This window comes from Typopeltis vanoorti, chromosome 13 (assembly GCF_054136105.1).
Source record: "Typopeltis vanoorti isolate ZY-2024b chromosome 13, IOZ_Tvanoo_1.0, whole genome shotgun sequence".
Taxonomy (NCBI): domain Eukaryota; kingdom Metazoa; phylum Arthropoda; class Arachnida; order Uropygi; family Thelyphonidae; genus Typopeltis; species Typopeltis vanoorti.
In genome coordinates this window covers 37,577,818-37,598,321 of record NC_143561.1, presented here as the reverse complement: position 1 = coordinate 37,598,321, position 20,504 = coordinate 37,577,818, and the positions used below count along the sequence as shown (strand labels likewise).

Here is a 20,504-nt window from a genome sequence, read left to right as displayed (position 1 = left end):
ACGTGCTAGGGAACTGACAGTGCCTTTAACCTGGCTTTTCAATGAAAGTCTGGCTTCGGCAAAGGTGCCCAGGGAATGGAAGGAAGGTAAGATAGTGCCATTGCATAAGGGTGGTAACAGACTGGAAGTGTCTAATTATAGACCAGTCTGTGTGTCATCAGTAGTTGTTAAGATCTTGGAGAAAGTAGTGAGGGACCGTATACAGCACTGGGCAGATGAGGGTAATGTTATCTGTGAGAATCAACATGGATTTGTGAGAGGGTGCTCTTGTTTTAGCAATATGCTAGCCTTTTATAATAAAGTTACAAGAACATTAGATGAGGGAAAGGCATATACTGCAATTTTCTTAGACTTAGCAAAGGCATTTGACAGGGTGCCACATGATAAGCCGATATTTAAGTTGCAACACATGGGTCTGGATGTCAGATTGGTCAACTGGATTCAGGATTGGCTGTCTGATAGGTATCAGAGAGTTGTGTATGGAGGAGCAGTTTCAAGGAGACAGAAGGTTACAAGTGGGGTCCCACAGGGCTCAGTACTAGGACCTATATTGTTTAACCTTTATATCAATGACATTGCAAGGGGATGGTCAGTTGTTTGCGAATGGTGCAAAGCTGGGAAGGATTATTAGTAATAGTGCAGATGTGGTAGCCCTGCAAGAGGATTTGAATAAGCTAGATAGATGGGCAAATGAATGGGGATGTCAGTTTAATGCAGCAAAGTGTAAGGTCTTGAGGTTTGGGAAACATCGATGGGATGCTGCATACTCTATGGGAGGAAGTTGGGGAGACAAGAGATCTGGGGTTGATGATTGATAGAAACCTGAAGTTTAGAGGACATATTGCAAAGGTGGTGAAGGTAACACAGAGGATTGCTGCAATTATGAGAAGGACACTGACTTGCAGAGATAAGAGGGTTATCATTCCGTTGTATAAGTCTCTGATCAGACCACACTTGGACTATTGTTCTCAGATTTGGTCTCCAGGATTTGAAGGGGATAAATTAACTGTGGAAAGGATACAAAGACAGATGACAAAGATGGTTTCAGGACTGTACAAGGATAGTTATGAGGATCGGCTGAGGGAATGTGGACTGCAGAGTTTGGCGGATAGAAGAAGGAGAGGTGATATGATTGAGACTTTTAAACTGTTGAGAGGTGGTTACAGGGTTGACACTGGGGAGTTCTTTCACTTGGTTGAACAGCAAGAAGGAGTGATGACAAGAGGCCATCCCTGGAAGTTATGAAAGGAAACTGTGAGCAAGAGGGTGAGGAGTAGTTTCTTTGCATGGAGGGTGGTTGAGCCATGGAATGCGTTGCCTGATAGAGTGGTGGGGGCGAGAACGCTCAATGAGTTTAAGGAGTGGTATGATAGACTTTGTGTTTCTTAGGGGGAACCTCCCCTCGATGAATCTTGACAGACTTTATGTTCTTAGGAAGGACCTCCCATGATGAGTCTTTTGACTCCATGGAGGCCTGAATAATAATAATACTACAAGAACAAAATGAATAAGATAATTTATTAGCTTGTATTGTATTTACGAATTGAAGTTTTGAGGTTCCATATATTGGGAAGAATGAGATAATTTAATATAGTTAGGTTACAGCCTGTTAATGGTTTTTCTGGGCTGCAAGAACTATAACCTTTTTTTTAAATTTGTACCACTTTCTTTTGTGTGATATTTTTAAATCATTATCAGCTAGTAATGCCTTTGTTCCATGACAAGTGTTTATTGTGCTCCAAGAATGCTGGTTTGAAAATCCAACAAAATATCAGCAGTTTAATCATCATTCATCCATCCATCCACCTATGCTTGTGCATAGGTTCAAAACTATACTAAGTGTGTTTTCAAAACTAAATTTAATCGAATAGGATTCCTAGTTCTCATTCCTGTTGCCCAGTAATTACATGTTTTTTTTTGCTGCTTCCTTGTAAGACTGGCTAATGTACCTTCATTTGAAATCCCCTATAAAGGTTCTTTGCATAGACTTTTCCAACCAAAGAGGATTGTTTATATCAGTTCAACTACAGTGGCTTTAACAGCTTGATAAATTGTGTATTGATTTTTTTTTTTTTTGTGGAATCCATGTTGTTTGTCAATATCAATACTATTGAATGTTATGTTTATTTTCGTTATTTAACTAAACTTCTTCAAGAGTTTGCAGTGATCTAGTAGTGAAACTTTCTACATGGAACATAAGTAAATGTAAAAAAAAAAAAAATGTCATGAATCCAACCTAAACAAGTTATGTTTGCCATGTAGACATTTATCCTTACACAGTTTTTCTGCTATCAGTCCTCCACAATAAAATGGTTTTCCTGTTTCAAAAATGGGGATATGTCAGTTGAAGACCACCTATGTTTTGGCTGACCTTCAATAATCAGAAATGATGAAAAGATCGAAAAGGTTTGCCAAGCAATCAATGAAGATTGTTGAAAGACCATTGAGCAAGTTTCTAAAGAGACACATTTGTCATGAAGTTCGTGTCAGCAAATTTTAACAGAAAATTTGCAAATGAAACATGTCCACTACATTTGTGCCTCGTTTGCTCAGGATAAAAAAAAAAAAAAAATGTGTGAATGTTTGCTGCAGTTTAAGGGAACAAGTTCTTAATGACCAGAACTAGTTGTCACCAGGGATGAATTTTGGTGTCTACGGTTATGATCCATAAGTAAAGCATCAAGCCAATTGAAACATGCAAATTCACTAAGACCCAAGAAGGCACGTCAAGTTTGATCAGACATCGAGACAATGTTGATTTGTTTTTTTTTATGTGAATGGAATTGTACATAAAAAAATTTGTTCCCCCTGGACAGAGAGTGAACCAACATTTTTATCTCAATGTTTTGAGAAGAATGTGTGATACTGTGTGACGAAAATGGCCAGAAATGTGGAGTAGCAGAGATTGGCTGCTGCACCATGACAACGTCCCATCCCACACAGCCTTATCTGTCCAACAGTCCTTGACAAAAAACAGCATGGTGGTTGTTCCCCACCCTCCCTACTTGCCTGATCTCTCTCCACGTGACTTTTTTTTTTATTCCTACAGATAAAGAAAACCATGAAAGGGCAGCAATTCGTTGATGTAGTTGAAGTTAAAGAAAAGTCGCTGGAGTCCATAAACAGTATTCCGGTTGAACAGTTCCAGAACGGTTTCCAGCATTTTAAAAAATCATTGGGACAAGTGCATTGATTCACATGGAAAGTACTTTGAAGGAGACTAGAATATGGTATTATAAACTTTAATAAAAATTAAAAAAAAAAAAATTCTGGTTATTTTTGGATACCCCCCCCCCCCCTCATACAATAACTTTGATGTTTATGAGCAAAAAATTTTGATTGATTTTAGTATACTGATTTCAGAAATATCAGTTTCCTTTTGTAACACACAGTTTCTGCAGATATGATTATCTTTGGTGGAGCATAACTTATTATCCCAAATTATTATTGTTTGTGGGGGACCAAATATTATTTTTCAAGCCACTTCAAGTCTCTAGTAAGCAGAATATAATTTGGCCTTGGGTGATGAAAATTGCCTTCCACCATAAGAGTTTCACAAACACCATTGCTATAGTGGAAATTCAAATCCACATTCTGTTGTCGATTGGAGACTAGAGATGTTTATCCACTTAGCCATCTAGACTTGCAAGGCTAACAGAAGCAGTCAGAATGTTTTTCATAAATTAACACACCAGAAAATGCTCAGTGTCTTACTTTAATATCTGTAAGGAATTTAGGTCTGTTGAAGCTGGGGATTGAATTTTCTCACTTTCAAGGACCATATCTTTACATTGTAAATAGAATAACTGCATGTGAAGAGATCTTCCTCTCCACGTGCGGAGATAGTGGTCTAGAGCCTTCAGAGGAAGTCCCTAGACCACCATCAGCATCAAATTCCTGATATGTATCCTTGGGGGAAGGCATACAGGATATTAGAAATAATATCCGTAACATGAATAATTGCACAAAAAAATTGTATTATTTTGAAAAACCCGGGTTTTTCAAAAAGTTCACATACCCCTTGCTTTACCAATATTTCTCCCACATCTCTCTACCCCCCTACATTTCCAACCTCCCCCCTTCCTTTCAATCATACTTCCTTCCTTTAACAGCAAATGAATGCATATCACCACATGCCAAGATGCTGCTGAATAAGGACAGCCAGCAACATCCTACAAATGGTATGTCCGAATTATTCCTCATATATATTCTTCATATTTACCTGTCTATATAAAACATTCAGCAATGCCATAAACTTTGAGTAAAAAGCCAATGATATAAAAAAGGGGACTCCTAAACAAAAATAGGTTCGATAGCCATAAAAATAATATTTTGAAAGTTTATTTTTCACTTGGTTGACTATAATAAATTTAGTTTAATCTTTTATCCAAGTGTGAGCAAACTAAGTTTGTGCCTGAAAGTATCTTCAGGACTGGGGTAAGGTGGTACAACACCAGGCAACTCGTTGCAAAGGTGGAGCAAGCTGACATCACTCCTATCTCAGTATCTCCCATAATGCAAAACACATCTCCTTGCAGATATGTATAATGTTATGTATTAAGGGAAGGGCCACTACCCAGACTAGTTTCGACCTTTATTGAGGTCTCTTCAGTGGGAGCCAGGCCCGAGTGGAGATACCAGGCAGAAGCATTAGCAAGGTCATCTCTACCTATAGGAGTTGCCAAATGGTGTGCCACCTTTTTATTAAATTACTCTGGATTTAGAGAAAGACGTTGAAAGTTTATTTTTCACATTTTTCTCTAAATCCAGAGTAATTTAATAAAAAGGTGGCACACTGTTTGACAACTCCTATAGGTAAAGATGACCTGCCACTACTTCTACCTGGTATCTCCACCTCTGGGCCTGGCTCCCTCTGAAGAGACCTCAATAAAGATCGAAACTAGCCTGGGTAGTGGCCCTTCCCTTAATGCATAACATTATACATATCCGCAAGGAGATGTGTTTTGCATTATGGGAGATACTGAGATAGCAGTGATGTTAGCTTGCTCCACCTTTGCAACGAGTTGCTCGGTGTTGTACCACCTTACCCCAGTCCTGAAGATACTTTCAGGCGCAAACTTTGTTTGCTCACACTTGGATAAAGGATTAAACTAAATTTATTAAAAATAATATTTATTTTGTATGTTCTTATCAAAGTCTTTCTAGGACGTTTGTTTAGCTAGTTTTACACAGTGCTTTGCTTTCTTACATTTTTCTCTGTATTCTCTCAGAACACAAGCTGACTTATTGCCAGAAATTTTTTTATAAGTTTTCCTCTTTTCCTTGACTGCCTCTTTAACTTCTAGAGTCCACCATGGAATTCTGATCTTTCTATCCTTGCAGACAAGCTCACCACTTGCCTCTCTGGTTGAATCAATCAGTCAGTGCTTTCTTCAGAGTTTGCCACTGAATCTTGAGGGTTTGGTTCTTATTATGTGATCCTTGTTTTCAAACTTTTCATTTTTTTCCTTAATGATGTTTCTGTATTTGAATGTACAGTTCAACTCTGAAAGCTGCTCAACTTTGATTTGTTTTATAACTTAAAGTTATAAAAGAAATTCTCTTTTCACTTTTATCCTGCTCAAAACTAAATGGTGATCACTTCCAATTTCAAATCCTCTGTTCACACTAGTTCAGGACACAAGTCCTGAACCAGTGTGAAGATATCACTATCAACAATAATCAATGAGACTTTTTCTTATTTCTTGCATCTTCTTTCCAGGTGAATTTGTGCACATCATTTGGAACTCAGTGTTAGTTATAACTACTCCATGTCATGAACAGAAATTCAATCATTATTATCGGCTTTGTTCTTTTCTCCAAATTTTCTGAAAATATCTCTCTGTCTGGTAATCGTTTCCTGCTCTGCTGTTTAGATTTCCTACAAGAACTAACTTTTCATTTTTTAGTTGTGTCAGCTACCTTCCTTAAATGCCTTGAAATAATCCTCAACTTTTTCCCTAGTAGAACCTTTTGTGGGTTCATAGGCACAAATTATTGTCTAGTTTCCCATTCTGATATTTGCCTGCATCACTCTACTTGATACTGTCTGCAATGCAAAAAAGATTAGCTCATATTTATTGTCAAATGCTCTAGCTACCCCTTCTTTTTCCTTATCATCATTGCCTGAATATAACATCTTGTGTTTATGGCTCAGAAAAATCTTACCTGTTTTTATCTTCTTTGTTTCAGTAATGTGTATCATATCAATCTGGTACTTATCCACTTCTTCTTCCAGTTCTATTTCTTTTCCATTGATGCTTTTTATGTTGATGGTGCCAATCTTGAACACTGCTGATGTTGAGTTGGGATTCACTCCAATAGCTGAATTTTTGCTATTCTGCCTGGTTTCCTGATGAAAACAGTGGGGCCTTGTTTAACTGAATGATGCCCCACTTGGTATGAAATTCTATAATATTTCACCATTTTGGATTTTGATTTATGTCAAATAAGAACACAATATCTTCAACTAAATCCCAAATTGCCAGCCCATCCTTGTTCATTCAGTATCCAAATGGATATCTACTAACAGGGTGCACCACCAGAATCTGAGGATTGGGAATTAGATCAGAAGACCTGGTTGGTTCTCTCTTAAAAGATGATGTGAAGGTTTCCTCCCCGTTATCCAGATTTGTTCTGTAAGCAACCCAGCCATAGATCATAATGGCTTATATTTTGTTCCTGAATAATGTTTTTCATTTGGTATAAAAGTAGATATATCAGAATTCCAAAAACTTTTGGATCACTCCTGTATCTATTCTTCAGCAACTAGAATAGACCATTATTAGGAAAAATTGAAGTGGTGAACAGCCACTTTTGTTATTTCCATCATTTTAATTTTTTGCTGATAACGTTTCTCAGAACTTGAATGAACTTTTTTATGTAAGGTTTTTTTTTTTTTTTTTGGATATTTAAGTAGCAGATTGTGAATGCTATGTTGCATACAGTATTGATGGAACTGGGCTGCAGGAAAGTGACGAGTCCAGGAATTTGAGGGTGATTGTGGATAAGGCATATTGCTAAAGCTGGCTGAGATAGTTCATCTGATTGTTTGGATATGGAAGAACACACTGACAAGCAGGGATAGGGAAATTATTATCCCTCTTCATTATGCTTTAATAAAGCCATATTGGGACTACTGCACACAGATATGGTGCAGTAGTCCATACTGCACAGATATCACAAATCCACTTCCTCATCCCCTAGATTCCTTGGGGATGAGGAAGTGGATTTGTGACAGGTCAATAGAATGTTCCCATAAGATAGATTTCAGAATCTGTAGATTGCAGAAGTTTGATATGTGGAAAAAGGGAATTAAAACTATAAGTTACTGAAAAGGTTTTATAGGATTGTAGCAGAGGAAATTTTTCAGCACTTGACCAGAGTGGTGGGGGGGGGGAGGAACAAGGGATCATTTCTGGAAATTCTGTTAGAGTGGTTAGCAAGTGCATGGGAACTATTGTTTAGCATAGAGGGGTGGTAAATGAGTAGAATTGTCATAGGTGGTTGTAAATGCTTTGTCTGTAGATTAGTCAATGTGAGTAATAGTTAGTGTGGGCCTATTGCACTGAATCTTTGACTCCATGAAGATGCCTGAGAAAATAATAATAAGAATGCTTGGAAGTTTTTCACATCTCTTCAGATTTTAATTAGTAGTTAAAAATTCAGGTGGAATTTTTTAGATTTTAAGAGATATGAGATTGTACATGTGTGTATGTGTATATATTTCTTTCCTGCCAAATTTTTATTATGTACATTTCAAAATCATAGTTATGATATGTTATTCTTCAGAAAATGTAATGCAAAAGAAACAGAATTATTCTAGTAAATTTGATAAGTGTTTTAATTTTTTTCCCTCTGGTATATAATAAAATAACTGAATCCTTTGGCCAGCATTTTTTTAGAAATGGAGCTTCACTTAATTTACGGTATTAAGGAAGAATAATAAGAAGAATATAACAGTTCTCCAAAATTGAATCATATCATACATCATCAGCTGTTCAAATTAATGTGTTCACATCGGGTGATCATCACCCTATCTATCTATTGGGACAAGAGAAAACACTATGCCCCATGGAAATTTCATGCTTGAGTTTCATTGGATGAACTACATATTCTGACATTTGTTTTTGAATATATTAGAAAACAATAATGAAGGAGAATGTGGATAGAAATATTTTCATTAGTGGCAAACAAATTATTAATAATTAATGTTTGAGATATTATGTGTGTCCTATAAGTTGCTGAGTGGAGCAAATAGCATGTGATCCTATAAATTCTAGAGATGCATGAGTGAATTTATGATGCCATAATTAAAAAAGAAACTGAGAGCGAAAGAGTTTTTTTGCAAAGTATGAATTACTGACCAATAATAAGCATCCGTTGTATACATTTGGAAGTTCAGTAAATAACTATAGGGAGGGACTAATTGAATGAACTATTAATGTTGATCAGGTGATTCATTTAGATGTGGCAGGAATATATGTTGGTTGATGGAGCAGCAAATCATCTTGTCAAATTTGTTTGCTTGTTATGTGTATTTATTTTTGTTTTGTTTTATGTATATTTTGCTTGGTTTTCTAAGAATTTTCTTTTGTTTAGTGAGAATCAGTAAACATTTTACACAGTAATATGATACATAAATTTCTGATTATTTTTATTTATTTTTTTTGTCAGTAGCTCTTCTTTCTCATTAATAACAGATACCTCACATATGCTAGTATTTTGTCGTAGATCAACCACTTCTTATAATGCATAGAAGTATACATTTTTATTCAGGAATAGATACATTTTTGCTACATCTGTTTCTGAAGACCCTGGAATAAGAATGTTCTATACTGTGAAAAACATTCCAACCTTAACACTATACTGCAGAAGCAAAAAAAGCAGGTAGTCGTATTGTAAAACAAGTATTGTATCACTAAATACAGCATGGAAGCTTTTGCAATCTATGACCTATATTTAGCAACAGTTGGTATAATTAGAGACCACTGGAATGTGTTTTTCATCATGACACTTCATGATGAAAATCAATCCCCTCTAAAAACTCTATGCTATATGCATGTGAGAAAAACAGATTTATTGTAGTACTATACATAGCAGCAACCTAAACGCTTTTGTCCTAACATCCTCTTTAAAATTTTCAGTTCCATAAAATTGTGTTCTGTAAAATATATAACTTAAAATCAGTTCAAATTGCATTTGAGATATTCATTATTGCCAAGACACTTCATAAATGCTAATTTTACAAATAAAATTCTACAATAAAAGTTGCAACTAATATGCTTTTAAGCTTTGTGAAAATATGACCTCCCGACATGAAATACTTATGCTAAAGCTATTTTCTGCCAGCAGTTTACACACGTGCATGGCAGGAATATGTTAAACTTGCCAATAAATTATATTCTTGTTTAATACTTTAGTCAAGTAAGCAAACAAATTTTGTGCATTAAATATTTTTACAATTGGGCTGCTTGTATATAGAGGCTAATGACTTCACATCAGTTTCCTTAGTATCTCATAATGCAAAGCTCACCTCCTCTTTCAGATGTGTATATAATGCTATGCATTATGGGAAGGGCAACTACCCAGATTCAAATAATCTGACAAATGCTCAGCAGTTAGTATTTATCCTTTGAAGTTATCTCTGGTATGCATATATTTCTAGTAAGTAATGTTAACTTAAGAAATGCTGTATATGAAATAATTATTAAATATATATATATTTCAGATGTTAATTTCCATTTTGCCATTGATCACTGGATCATTAAAAAATGAAGTAAACTAGTAACAAGTAATACTGTGAGGGAACATATTGATTTGAAAAAAGAAATGAGAATGGAAGAATATAATGCCAAAATTTCAAGACGGGAGCTGAAGTAAATGAAAAGTCAGATGTGTTTACTGTGCAAAAAAAAAAAAAAAAAGTTTCAATGAGAAAGTGTGGACAGTTTGAAGAAGCATTTTGCAAAATTCACAGTGAATTTGGCAACAAATTTTCAGTTTATAGCTCTAGTTGTATTAGTAAAATTCCTGTATTAAATCAAAATTTCATGATCAGAAGAGCAGCTTGAAACAGTTTTCTTCATCAAATGAGCATTGGTGACATTAATTACTTATAAAGCAGCCTGCATTTAGGTTGAATGAAGAAACCATTTTCTGATACTGAGATTTAATCTGAATTATTTTAATTTGAATGAAAATTTTGATCACAGTGATGGAATTATTGGAAAGCATAAAAGAGCATTTTGCTTGATCAACTAAAACTTTGGTTTTTGCTAGTGTTGGACAAGTCAACTGATCTTACTGACATGGTGTAGTTAATCTTTTGGGTTTGGTATGTGCTCCTAGTTCTTTAAATTCACGAAGAAATCTTTTGTATTGTGGTGACTAAATAAACTCCAATTTTTTGGTAGTTTCAAGAAAGTGTCACATGGATCTGAAAAAACTACCTTCTGTTACAACATATGGTGCACCCTTTATGATTGGAAAGTAAATTGGGATTTGGTTCTCTTTTGAAGTAGCATTTGAATGAGAATTATGTGAAAAATGTGTTGTCCTCTTTCTATTGCATTTTGCATCAGAAGAATTTGTGTGGTCAAATTCCCAGAACTGACACATTAAATTTTGATAGATATGGTTGTGAAAATCATGAATTACATCCTAAGTGGAAGTTCTCTTATTCGTTGACAGTTTGCTGAGAATGCAGTGACTGTGATTTTAATGATCGTACTGACTTTGTGAATGAGATGGCCTGAGCAGAAGAAAAGTATTGGAATAATTTACCTCTTTGCTTTTTCAAATTCAAGATTTTCCTTGTGAAACAGCAGATCAAAAATTTTTCTGACATTGAGATTTCATGGCCTATAAAGGAGATCAGTACTTTCCTCATCAGGGGTACTGTTGATCTCTTTTATAGTTTTTTTTTGTGTGTGTGTGTGTTTGTGTGTTGTCATGAATTATCTCTTATAGTTGGTGACGTGGTATTTATTTATTTATTTGTTTTATATTTGCAGGAAGATTATCGTAAGATCAGTGTTGAAAAAAAAGGAGAAACAAATTTTTTTACTTCACAGATGATCAAAGATTGTATGAAGAAAGTGGTGGCAGTTAATCTTCACCAGACTGTTCAGGTTAGACTAATTAAAATTTTCTAATCTTATCATCATCACTGATCTCCCATATAGTCTTATGTTGCTGTGGGAAGTATACTCTAGATGCCCTGTTTACATTCATATAGTGGTAGATATATTGAATTTCATTTAGCTAATCCAAGGAAAAACATATTCTTACTTCTTTGCTTACTGGCATGCTTTTATAGTCCAGCTGAATGATGTCACGATTTGTCTTTAGTTGGAAAGATCTGTTTAAGAAACTTTTATAATGCTGTTTTTTAGTTGGAGATGATTTAACTGGTCTCTTAGAGAGAGAGAGATGGCAGAATTATCTCCTGGAAGCTTTAGGTTTTCATTCTACAAAACCATAATTCCAACCAATTCAGTCTCTTTAGTAACCATAAATAACCATCTCTTATTTCTTTCCCAGGTCATGGTATCAGAAATATCCTTTGTATCTAATTTATATCAGTCCATTTTCCTGATTTTGGCAGGAAACCTATTTTTATTTTTCCAGCTCTTTCTAAGGTCAATCTACTGCTTTTTCATGTTTTGGTTAAAAAGATTGAAATTACAGCTAAGCTATTAAATTAATCTTGGCAAAACTTCTGTAAGTCCTTATTAAGTTTGTGGAATATCAAATTTTTTATGACAGCTGATGATGACACTTTACATGGGATATATCCAACTTGCGCATTCTTTATGCTCAGATTTTTTGTTCATGCACCTCCATATTCAGGTTTCATCCTATTAGTGCCTAAATTCAAGTTCAGATTCAGATATCTCCTGTTCCCTTTATGTTCATAGGCTAATTTGTTTCTTTGTAGGAGGAAAAACTCTTCTATCCTTTGTATGAAACTAACTCATCTTTCATGGAAAGAAGCTTTTTTATTGTAAATGCTATTCATGGTAGAAGAGCTCCCAGGTTATTATTATTGCTGGCCCTTTTCATTTGTTCTTGTTTGCTTATTTTTCTTTTCATATTCTTTGCTGTATTTCTCCTGAGTTTATTTTATTTATTATTATCCTGGTGTGCATACACTGCTTTGTCTCCTATTTTGGTGCTCCTAGATGGTTCACTCAAGATCATTTGGTGAGTGTATTATCTTCAAAGGTCAACAGTGTTATGGTGTTCTGCTTCTGCGTAGAGAGGCTTCACGGCTCATCATATTGCTGATATGTGTATTGTGGCCAAATAACTCTGGCATCTCACCTTCAAGGCATATTATTGCATGTTAGATAGCAGTATTGGCTCATAGGTAGAGGGGAAGCTCTGGCATGGAATTTTAATTCCCTTTTTATGAATCCTCCCCCTTCAATTTCTTTTGCTTTTCTCAACCACCTCTACTAGAAATCATTCAAATTTTCAATATCCAAAGAAAAAAAAACATAACTACTGATGGATATTGTTATATTTCCAAAGCCAGATCTGGATTCAAAAATTTAATTAGTTATTGTCTGACTACTGATTGGGCATCATCTTGGAAAAAATGGTCAAATCACATAATTTATGGTTTCTGAAAGAGCAAAAACTTTTTTTTTTTTACCAAGGCACAGTCAAGCTTCCATAAAAATAATTTTACATTAGATAATTTCATTAGATTTGCAATGTCATTCAGAGATGCTTTTCTAAAAAAGTGACCATTTAGCATCCATTTTTTTTGACCTGGAAAAAGCATACAACATAATTTTGAAGGGTTAGTATACTATAAAAGACCCGCACGGTTTTGGTCTTAGAGAGTACTGCCCTCTTTTTATTAAAGATAGAGGCACCCTCCTTGACAAAAGAGGGTGCCTCTGTTAACTGACAAAGTTAACTCCATAACAGAATGGCTTCCTCCAAATGTGATCTGTGGCTCTCTATGACAACTATGATTTGGTTGTTCATGCTATATTGAGAGTCATAGAAAGATAGCTGCATTAAGCCATTAAACATCTTTTTCTTCAATGCTTGCAAATAGGTTTAGATTTCTACTGTAAGACTTGCTGTTAATGTCTTCTACATCCTAACTCAGAATTAAGACCAGGACAAATAATTGCAATCCAAAGAACTTTGTAACAGAGGCAAAGCTCTTTTAGATTCATCATTATATTCCTGATATGTAATATTGGGATGGGAGTAGAGGATAATTACATGATTATGTAGAAGATACTACATATTCACATATCATGATTGCTATCAACAATTTTCTTCCAAATTAATCTGTTATTTGTCAACACTCCAATATTATCAGATCTTACACTTCTGTCTTCAAAGGCACATCTTACTGTATCAATCTACCAAAGCCTTGGTCTTTCTCTGGTCCTTTTTCCATCATCCATGCTAAAAAAGACGTCTTTTACTAACCTTTCCACACCCATTCTGTTTAAGTGACCATACCTCAAATGTCATCATTTTTAATATAATACTGCCATTAATGCCACCTGTTTGCTCTCCTCTTCTTTCTTAGCACTCATATCTGTGGTCTCCAATCTGTCGTCAGGGTCTGTTGTAGGACATCTTCATCATTCGGAATCACAAAAAAGAGGAACTAATAGATTATCTAAACAAAATTAATTGCTTCCACAAAACTATCAAGTTCACATTGGAACTAGAAAAAGATAATAAACTTCCATTCCTAGATGTCCTTATTAAGAAACAAACTGATAATAGCATCAACCTGTCAGTATATAGAAAACCTACTAACACTGGACACTACCTCCATTTCGACTCGTCTCACCACATATCCCAGAAACTCAGCATTATCGATATGCTCAAAAAAAGAGCTATACAGTGTACCACAGACCCCAATGACTTACAAGAAGAATTAATAAAAATATCCAGAGATCTATCCTTCAATGGCTACCTTACAAGAATCATCAACAAGATTCTCTTTAGTGACATACCGCAAAGACCACGAGATGAAACCCAATACATCTGCTCTATAACAATTCTATTTGTTAGTACCATATCCAAAAAATTAGCTCTAAAACCATATAATATCAGAGTAACCTTCAAACCTGTTGAGACCATTCAAAAGTTTATAAGATGACCGAAAGATAGCCATCCTTTCTACAAATACTCTGGAGTTTATAGCATACCCTGTTCATGCGGTATTAATTACATCGGACAGACATCTAAAAGTTTTGAAACAAGAAAGAAAGAACACATAGGCTATGTAAGGAACAACAGACAGGATATATATCAGGCCTTTCTTCCCACTTCGCCTCTACCAACCGTAATATTGAATGGGATATGAGCCATATGCCCTACATAGAAGAGAACTACCATTCCAGAACATTTAAAGAAGCTGCTACAGTCGCCTGTTCAACAGGTAACTTAACTAAGAATCAAGGCTTAATCTTACCAGATATATGGAAAACTCTAATCAGATCATTTAACCAAAAAGAAATAAACTTTCATGAAAATTACAATAAATTTCTCAACAAATAAAACGTTGTACTTGTGACACATGTATTATATCATTGTATCACGCACAGTGATAACTTCATATAATTTTTAGAATTGTCGGTTAGTTTCCTAGTTTTTGTTACTTTCTATTGCTTACCAGTGTATCCTTTGAAAATCCTGACAGATATCAGTCAGTGAAACGTCAGATATTAAACTATTATTTACTTGACTAACATACAGAATTAAGTCTTTAATTTATTAATACTAGTGGTCAAGAAAAAGGTCATAATAGTCTTTCTTTTTTGAATTTACTATGGTGGAGGATGGTGGTTTTTTCCTATGATGTCCTGTTGGTTGTATATGATGGTCTGCAAGGCCAGATTGGCCATTGTCGTGATTGCAGATGTATGATTTGTGTTCTTCTAAGTGGATTGTTACTGATCCACCTGTCTGTCCAAAGTAAGCCAGCTTGCAGGAACGGGGTACTTTATATACTCCAGGCACTGAGATAGGAGAGAGCTGATCTTTGGTAGAATGGATATAGGTAGCAAATTTACAGTGGGACTTAAATGCTGTGTGGAGGTAGTACTTTTTTAAGGACCTGACTATTTTTTCTGATGTGCCACAGATGCAGGGTATGGTGATGGCATTTATGAAATCCTTCTGAAGAGATGGTTGGGGAATGGGGGAGGACCTGATTATTTTTTTAAAGGGCAGTTCCACTGGTACAAAGGTTGTGCACTCTCTTGCTTAGAGTTTTAATAATGCCATATTGTTGAGAGGGGTGGGGGTGGTGGGAGAGTTTGTGAAATGTATCTGCCTGTGTGAGTAGGTTTTCTATATACAGTAAAGAAAAGATTACCATTAGGAAGGCGTGTTACTAAAGTGTCTAAGAAGGGTAAACTATTGTTATTTTCCTTTTCAGTCGTAAAGTGTTTTCTTGGATGTAGGCTGAAATGGCAAGAAATTATATTCTTGGTTTCATCCTTTATCCAAGTGTAAGCAAACAAAGTTTGCACGTGAAGTAACTTCACAACAGGGCTACTTGTATATAGAGGCTAATGACTTCACATCAATTCCCTTAGTATATCCCATAATGCAATGCACATATCCTTACGGGGCATGTATAATGCTATGCATTATGGGAAGGGCCCCTACCCAGACCCAGAAGTGCCCTAATCATGAAGTGACTTCATGTGCAAACTTTATTTGCTTACACTTGTAAAGGATGAAACCAAGATTATAATTTCTTGCCATCTTTAATTTATAGTATAACCAAGTGAAAAAACTTTCAATATTTCTAATTCAGAGTATTTTAGTAATAAGGTGTGACACTTTTTTGACTACTTGTATATGGAAATATGACTTCTGCATTACTTCAACCTTGGTATCACTTTAGGTTCTGGCTCCCACTGATGAGACCTCTATAAAGGTCGAAACTGGTCTGGGTAGTGGCCCTTCCCATAATACATAGCAATACACATGCCCATAAGGATATGTGCATTGCATTATGGGATACTAAGGCAATTGATGTGAAGTCATTGGTCTATATACAAGTAGTTTAGTCGTGCAGACTGTTTGCTTACACTTGGATAAAGGATGAAACCAAGAATATAATTTCTTGTCATCTTTAATTTAATGAACATAATGTTTGTAAGTTGAATGTTCATAATATAAATATTTGTTTTTCATAAAGTAATAATATATCATTATTGAATTTGTTAATGCATTTTGAAATAAATTAACTTTATACAAAGATAGTAAAAATGCATAATTCAAAAATAATTACAGTCAAACTTGGTTATAACAAGTATCATTGGGACAAAGTTTTGTTATAATCATTATTCACTATATCAGTGATGATTTAAATCTACCTCCTATTTTTTGTTATTCTCAATAACTAAAAAAAAAAAAAATAGATAAAAAAACAACAAAAGAAGTATTAAAGAGAAAAAAAAATTATCATCATCATCATCATCACATCAAATTCCTGCCATGTACCCTCAGGGGGTGTACAGGATATGATAGTACTACATGAAAAATTTAGATCATTACTAACTTCCTATCTACAATTTTCCTCCAAATCAATCTGTTACTTGTCAAGACTCCGACATTATCAGATCTTATATTTCTACCAGCTAAGGCACATTGTACCGTATCAATCCACCTATATCTTGGTCTTCCTCTGGGTCATTTTCCTGCCAACCTGGCAGAGAACACTTGTTTTGCTAATCTTTCCAAGATCATTCTGTTTAAGTGACCATACCACCTGAGATTAGCTCTGCTAACACATTCCTGGATGCTGACAATATCAAGTTCTTTACTAAAATCCTCGTTTTTAATATGATATTGCCATTGATGCCACCTGTTCACACCTCTAATCTTTTTCAGGACTCTCATATCTGCGGTCTCTAGACTTTGGTCAAGTGTTTTATTTCTGACCCAGTTCTCAGATCCATAAGTTAAAATTGGCTTGAATACTGTTTTGTTTACAGCTAATTTAGTGTTCCAACTAATTTCTCTCTTATTCCATATGAATTTATTCAATTGACTTCCTACCATACCAGCTTTGTTGCATATTTAATTTACCATCTTCAGTAAAAATCATGCCTAAGTAGCTGAAATGTTTTACTTGTTCCACAGGTTCCCCATTCACAACGCAGTTGACATTTTCAATGATATTTTCATTGTCTTTGTCTTTTTATTGCCGATCTTCATACCATATCTATTACAGCAGTTATTCAATTTAGTCAGGGAATCTTGCAGACTTGTAGCAGATTTATTTAAAAGTATAACATCGTCCGCATAAAGCAAAGAGCTGACATTAATATCTCCAATTTTGATATCATGTTTAATACTACTTTCCTTCATAATGTGATCCATATAGATAATGAATAACAGAGGGAATAATGTACATCCTTGTCTCACTCCAGATTTAACATTAAACCACCTTCCTGTACTTCCTTCAATTCTAACTGCTGACTTACAACTCAAATACAGACTAAGTATTGCTTGATATAATGCCCCATTGACACCATGTAACTGTAGCATATTGAATAGCTTCTCTCTTGGCACCTTGTCATATGCCTTTTCCAGATTGACAAAACTTAAATACAGATCTTTGTTATATTCCCATGATTTCTCCACTATTTGTCATAAAGTGAAGATTTGATCCTGACAGCCTCTATTTGGGCTGAATCCAGCTTGTTCTTCACGAAGCTTTTCTTCCACAATTCTTCTCAACCGTTTCTCAAGTATACTGGCATAAATCTTACAGGAACACTCAGTAGGGAAATACCTCTGTAATTCTCACATTCAGTTTTATTTCCCTTTTTATATATGGGTACTATGAGAGCTCTACTCCAGTCATCGGGAATTCGTTCCTCTGTCCGGGCCTTCTGAACTATGCAGTGAAAACACCGTAAGACTTTTATACCACTATACTTCAGCATTTCTGGTCGAATATCATCTACTCCTGCTGCCTTTCCACATTTCAAGCCTTTGATGGCTTTTTCTACTTCAAGGATGGATATGTATTCTTGACTGTATGCCCGTTGAGCGTTTTTTTACCACTGTACTATCACTACTTGTTTCATTTAGCAATTTTTCAAAGTAATAGTTCTATACTTCAAAAATATCTTTTTCTCCAGTTTTAATGTCACTTTATCATCTCTAACTCCTTTTACATTTCCTCCATTTCTAAGCTTCTTCAACAACTTCCAGAATATTTTGCCACCTTCTTGATATTTATTTTCTATGTTCTTGCCAAAGTCCTCCCATGACTTTTGTTTAGCTACTTTTAGAAAGTGTTTAGCTTTCTTACATTTGTCTCTGTATTCTCTAGGAGCACAAGCTAATTTATTTGCCAGGAACTTTTGATATGCTTTCTTCTCTTCCTTCACCACCTCTTTAACCTTTAACTTCCTGTGTCCACCATGGAGTTCTGATTTTTCTATCCTTGCAGACAACCTCACCACATGCCTCTCTGACTGAATCAATCAGGAATTTCTTCATGGCTTGCCACTGAATCTATAAGGTTTGGTTCCTGTTCTCAAACTCTTTCATTTTTTCTTCAATAATCTTTGTGTATTTTATTCTACAATTCACATCTGTGAGCTGCTCAACTTTTATTCGCTTTAAAACTTTCTTACATGTCATTTTTTTTTCAGTATGAAATTCAATTTTATCCTGCTCAAGACTAAATAATGATCACTTCCAATTTCAAATCCTCTGTACACTCTGGAGAAAACATCACTATCAACAATAACATAGTCAATGAGAGTTTTCTTATTCATTGCCTCTTCTCTTCATGTGGATTTTTGCACATTTTTATGTTGGAACATGGTGTTAGTAATAACCAGTCCATGTCCCGAGCAGAAATCCAACAGGTATTTGCCATTATTATTAGCTTTGCTCTTTTCTCCAAATTTTCCCAAAATATTTTTGTATGTCTGACAATCCTTTACTACTCTGCTATTTAGATCCTCAGCAAGAACCAACTTTTCCTTTTTCATTGTGTCAGTTTCTTTCTCTAAAGACTCAAAAAATTTCTCTACCTCTACCTTAGTAGAGCCTTCTGTGGGATAGGCACAAATAAGTCTCATTGTCCAGTTCCCCATTCTGATATTTGCCCACATCACTCTACTTGAGACTGCCTGCCATTCAAGAAGATTAGCCTCGTATTTAGTGTTGAATACTATGGCTATTCCTTCTTTTCCTTGATTGTCATTGCCTGAATATAACATTTTGTATTTATTGCTCAGAAAGATCTCACCAGTTTTTGTCTTTTTTGTTTCAGTCACTCCTATTATGTCGATCTGGTACTTATCTAATTCTTCAGCTAGCTCCATTTCTTTGCCATTCAGGCTTCTTATGTTGATATTACCGATCTTTAACTCCAGTGATGTTGAGTTGGGGGTTTGTTTTCAGATTTGTTCCAGTAGCTGACTTTTTGCTGTTCGCCCTGGTTCCCTGGCGAAAACAATGGGGACCTTGTTTAAACAGGCGACACCCCAGCCGGCATGAAATTTTGTCATGTTGTACCATCAATTTGAATTTTGGTTTAACCAACAGGAATAATTTGGTCGGCTAAATCCCAAATTGCCAGCCCATCCTCGTTCGTTCAGTATCCAGGTAGATACCCAACAGGGTGCACCACAAGAAGGTGAGGATTGGACATTAGGTCAGAAGCCCTTGTCAGTTCTCTGCATTCCTTTAAAGGCTATGTGAGGTCTCCTCTCAGTTATACAGCTTTGACCCTTAAGCACCCCAAAATATAATTATGTATTTAGATATTATTTATATGAATATGCTTGTGTACAGTACACTTAATATTAAACACAGTTTATTTGTCTATAACTTTAAAACCATATACTTAATGTTAAACACAGTTTATTTCTCCATAATAAAAAACAGTGCTAATTAATAATAAACACAATTTTAATTATCCAGCCAACCATTGTAACATACAGAATTGTTGTGTCCACTTTGCATAGCAAATTTTCTGCTTGAGCCTTCAAGATCGAATGTCTATTGAGATTTCAGCACGTTGTATAATGAACCATTGAAGCAATTGAAAGTGTGAGCTTATATATAATGATGAAGCTCACACTTTCTAAAGTTGAAACTTATTCAACATATTTCACACCACATTCTAACTAAGGAATAATTTTTGACTTTTTTGTGAACCGAGAGACTCTTTCAGTAGACATGTATCTGATGGAAGGTTGCATTTTTAACTGATTTTACAGTTGTGGAAGTATTTGGGTAAAGTGATGAAGGAGGGCTGGATGCTATACACTTGAGAGGTCCATAGAGTGGTGGATGGTTCCAGAGGGCAAGATTAGGTTATAAACTATCCCGTAATCTGATGTAGGTAGTCATAAAAGATTTGTAACTCCTTTCATTTTTGTCTATTCCAAGAACTATTCAAGCAATTATGTTTGCTTAACTACTGAAATTTGTGGAGCATATCCATGTGGTATACTCATTATAAAAGG

At 35.2% G+C, this 20,504-nt stretch overlaps 1 protein-coding gene across 1 annotated transcript in view; it reads left to right on the top strand.

The window, feature by feature from the left end:
* The window catches only part of IntS11 (integrator complex subunit 11), a 196,938-nt gene that overhangs the window by 56,729 nt on the left and 119,705 nt on the right, over window positions 1-20,504 (top strand). Inside the window, exon 6 of the mRNA XM_090403205.1 lies at window positions 11,016-11,132. Within this exon, the coding sequence (XP_090259331.1) occupies window positions 11,016-11,132 (117 nt within the window). The remainder of the gene's footprint in view (window positions 1-11,015; window positions 11,133-20,504) is intronic.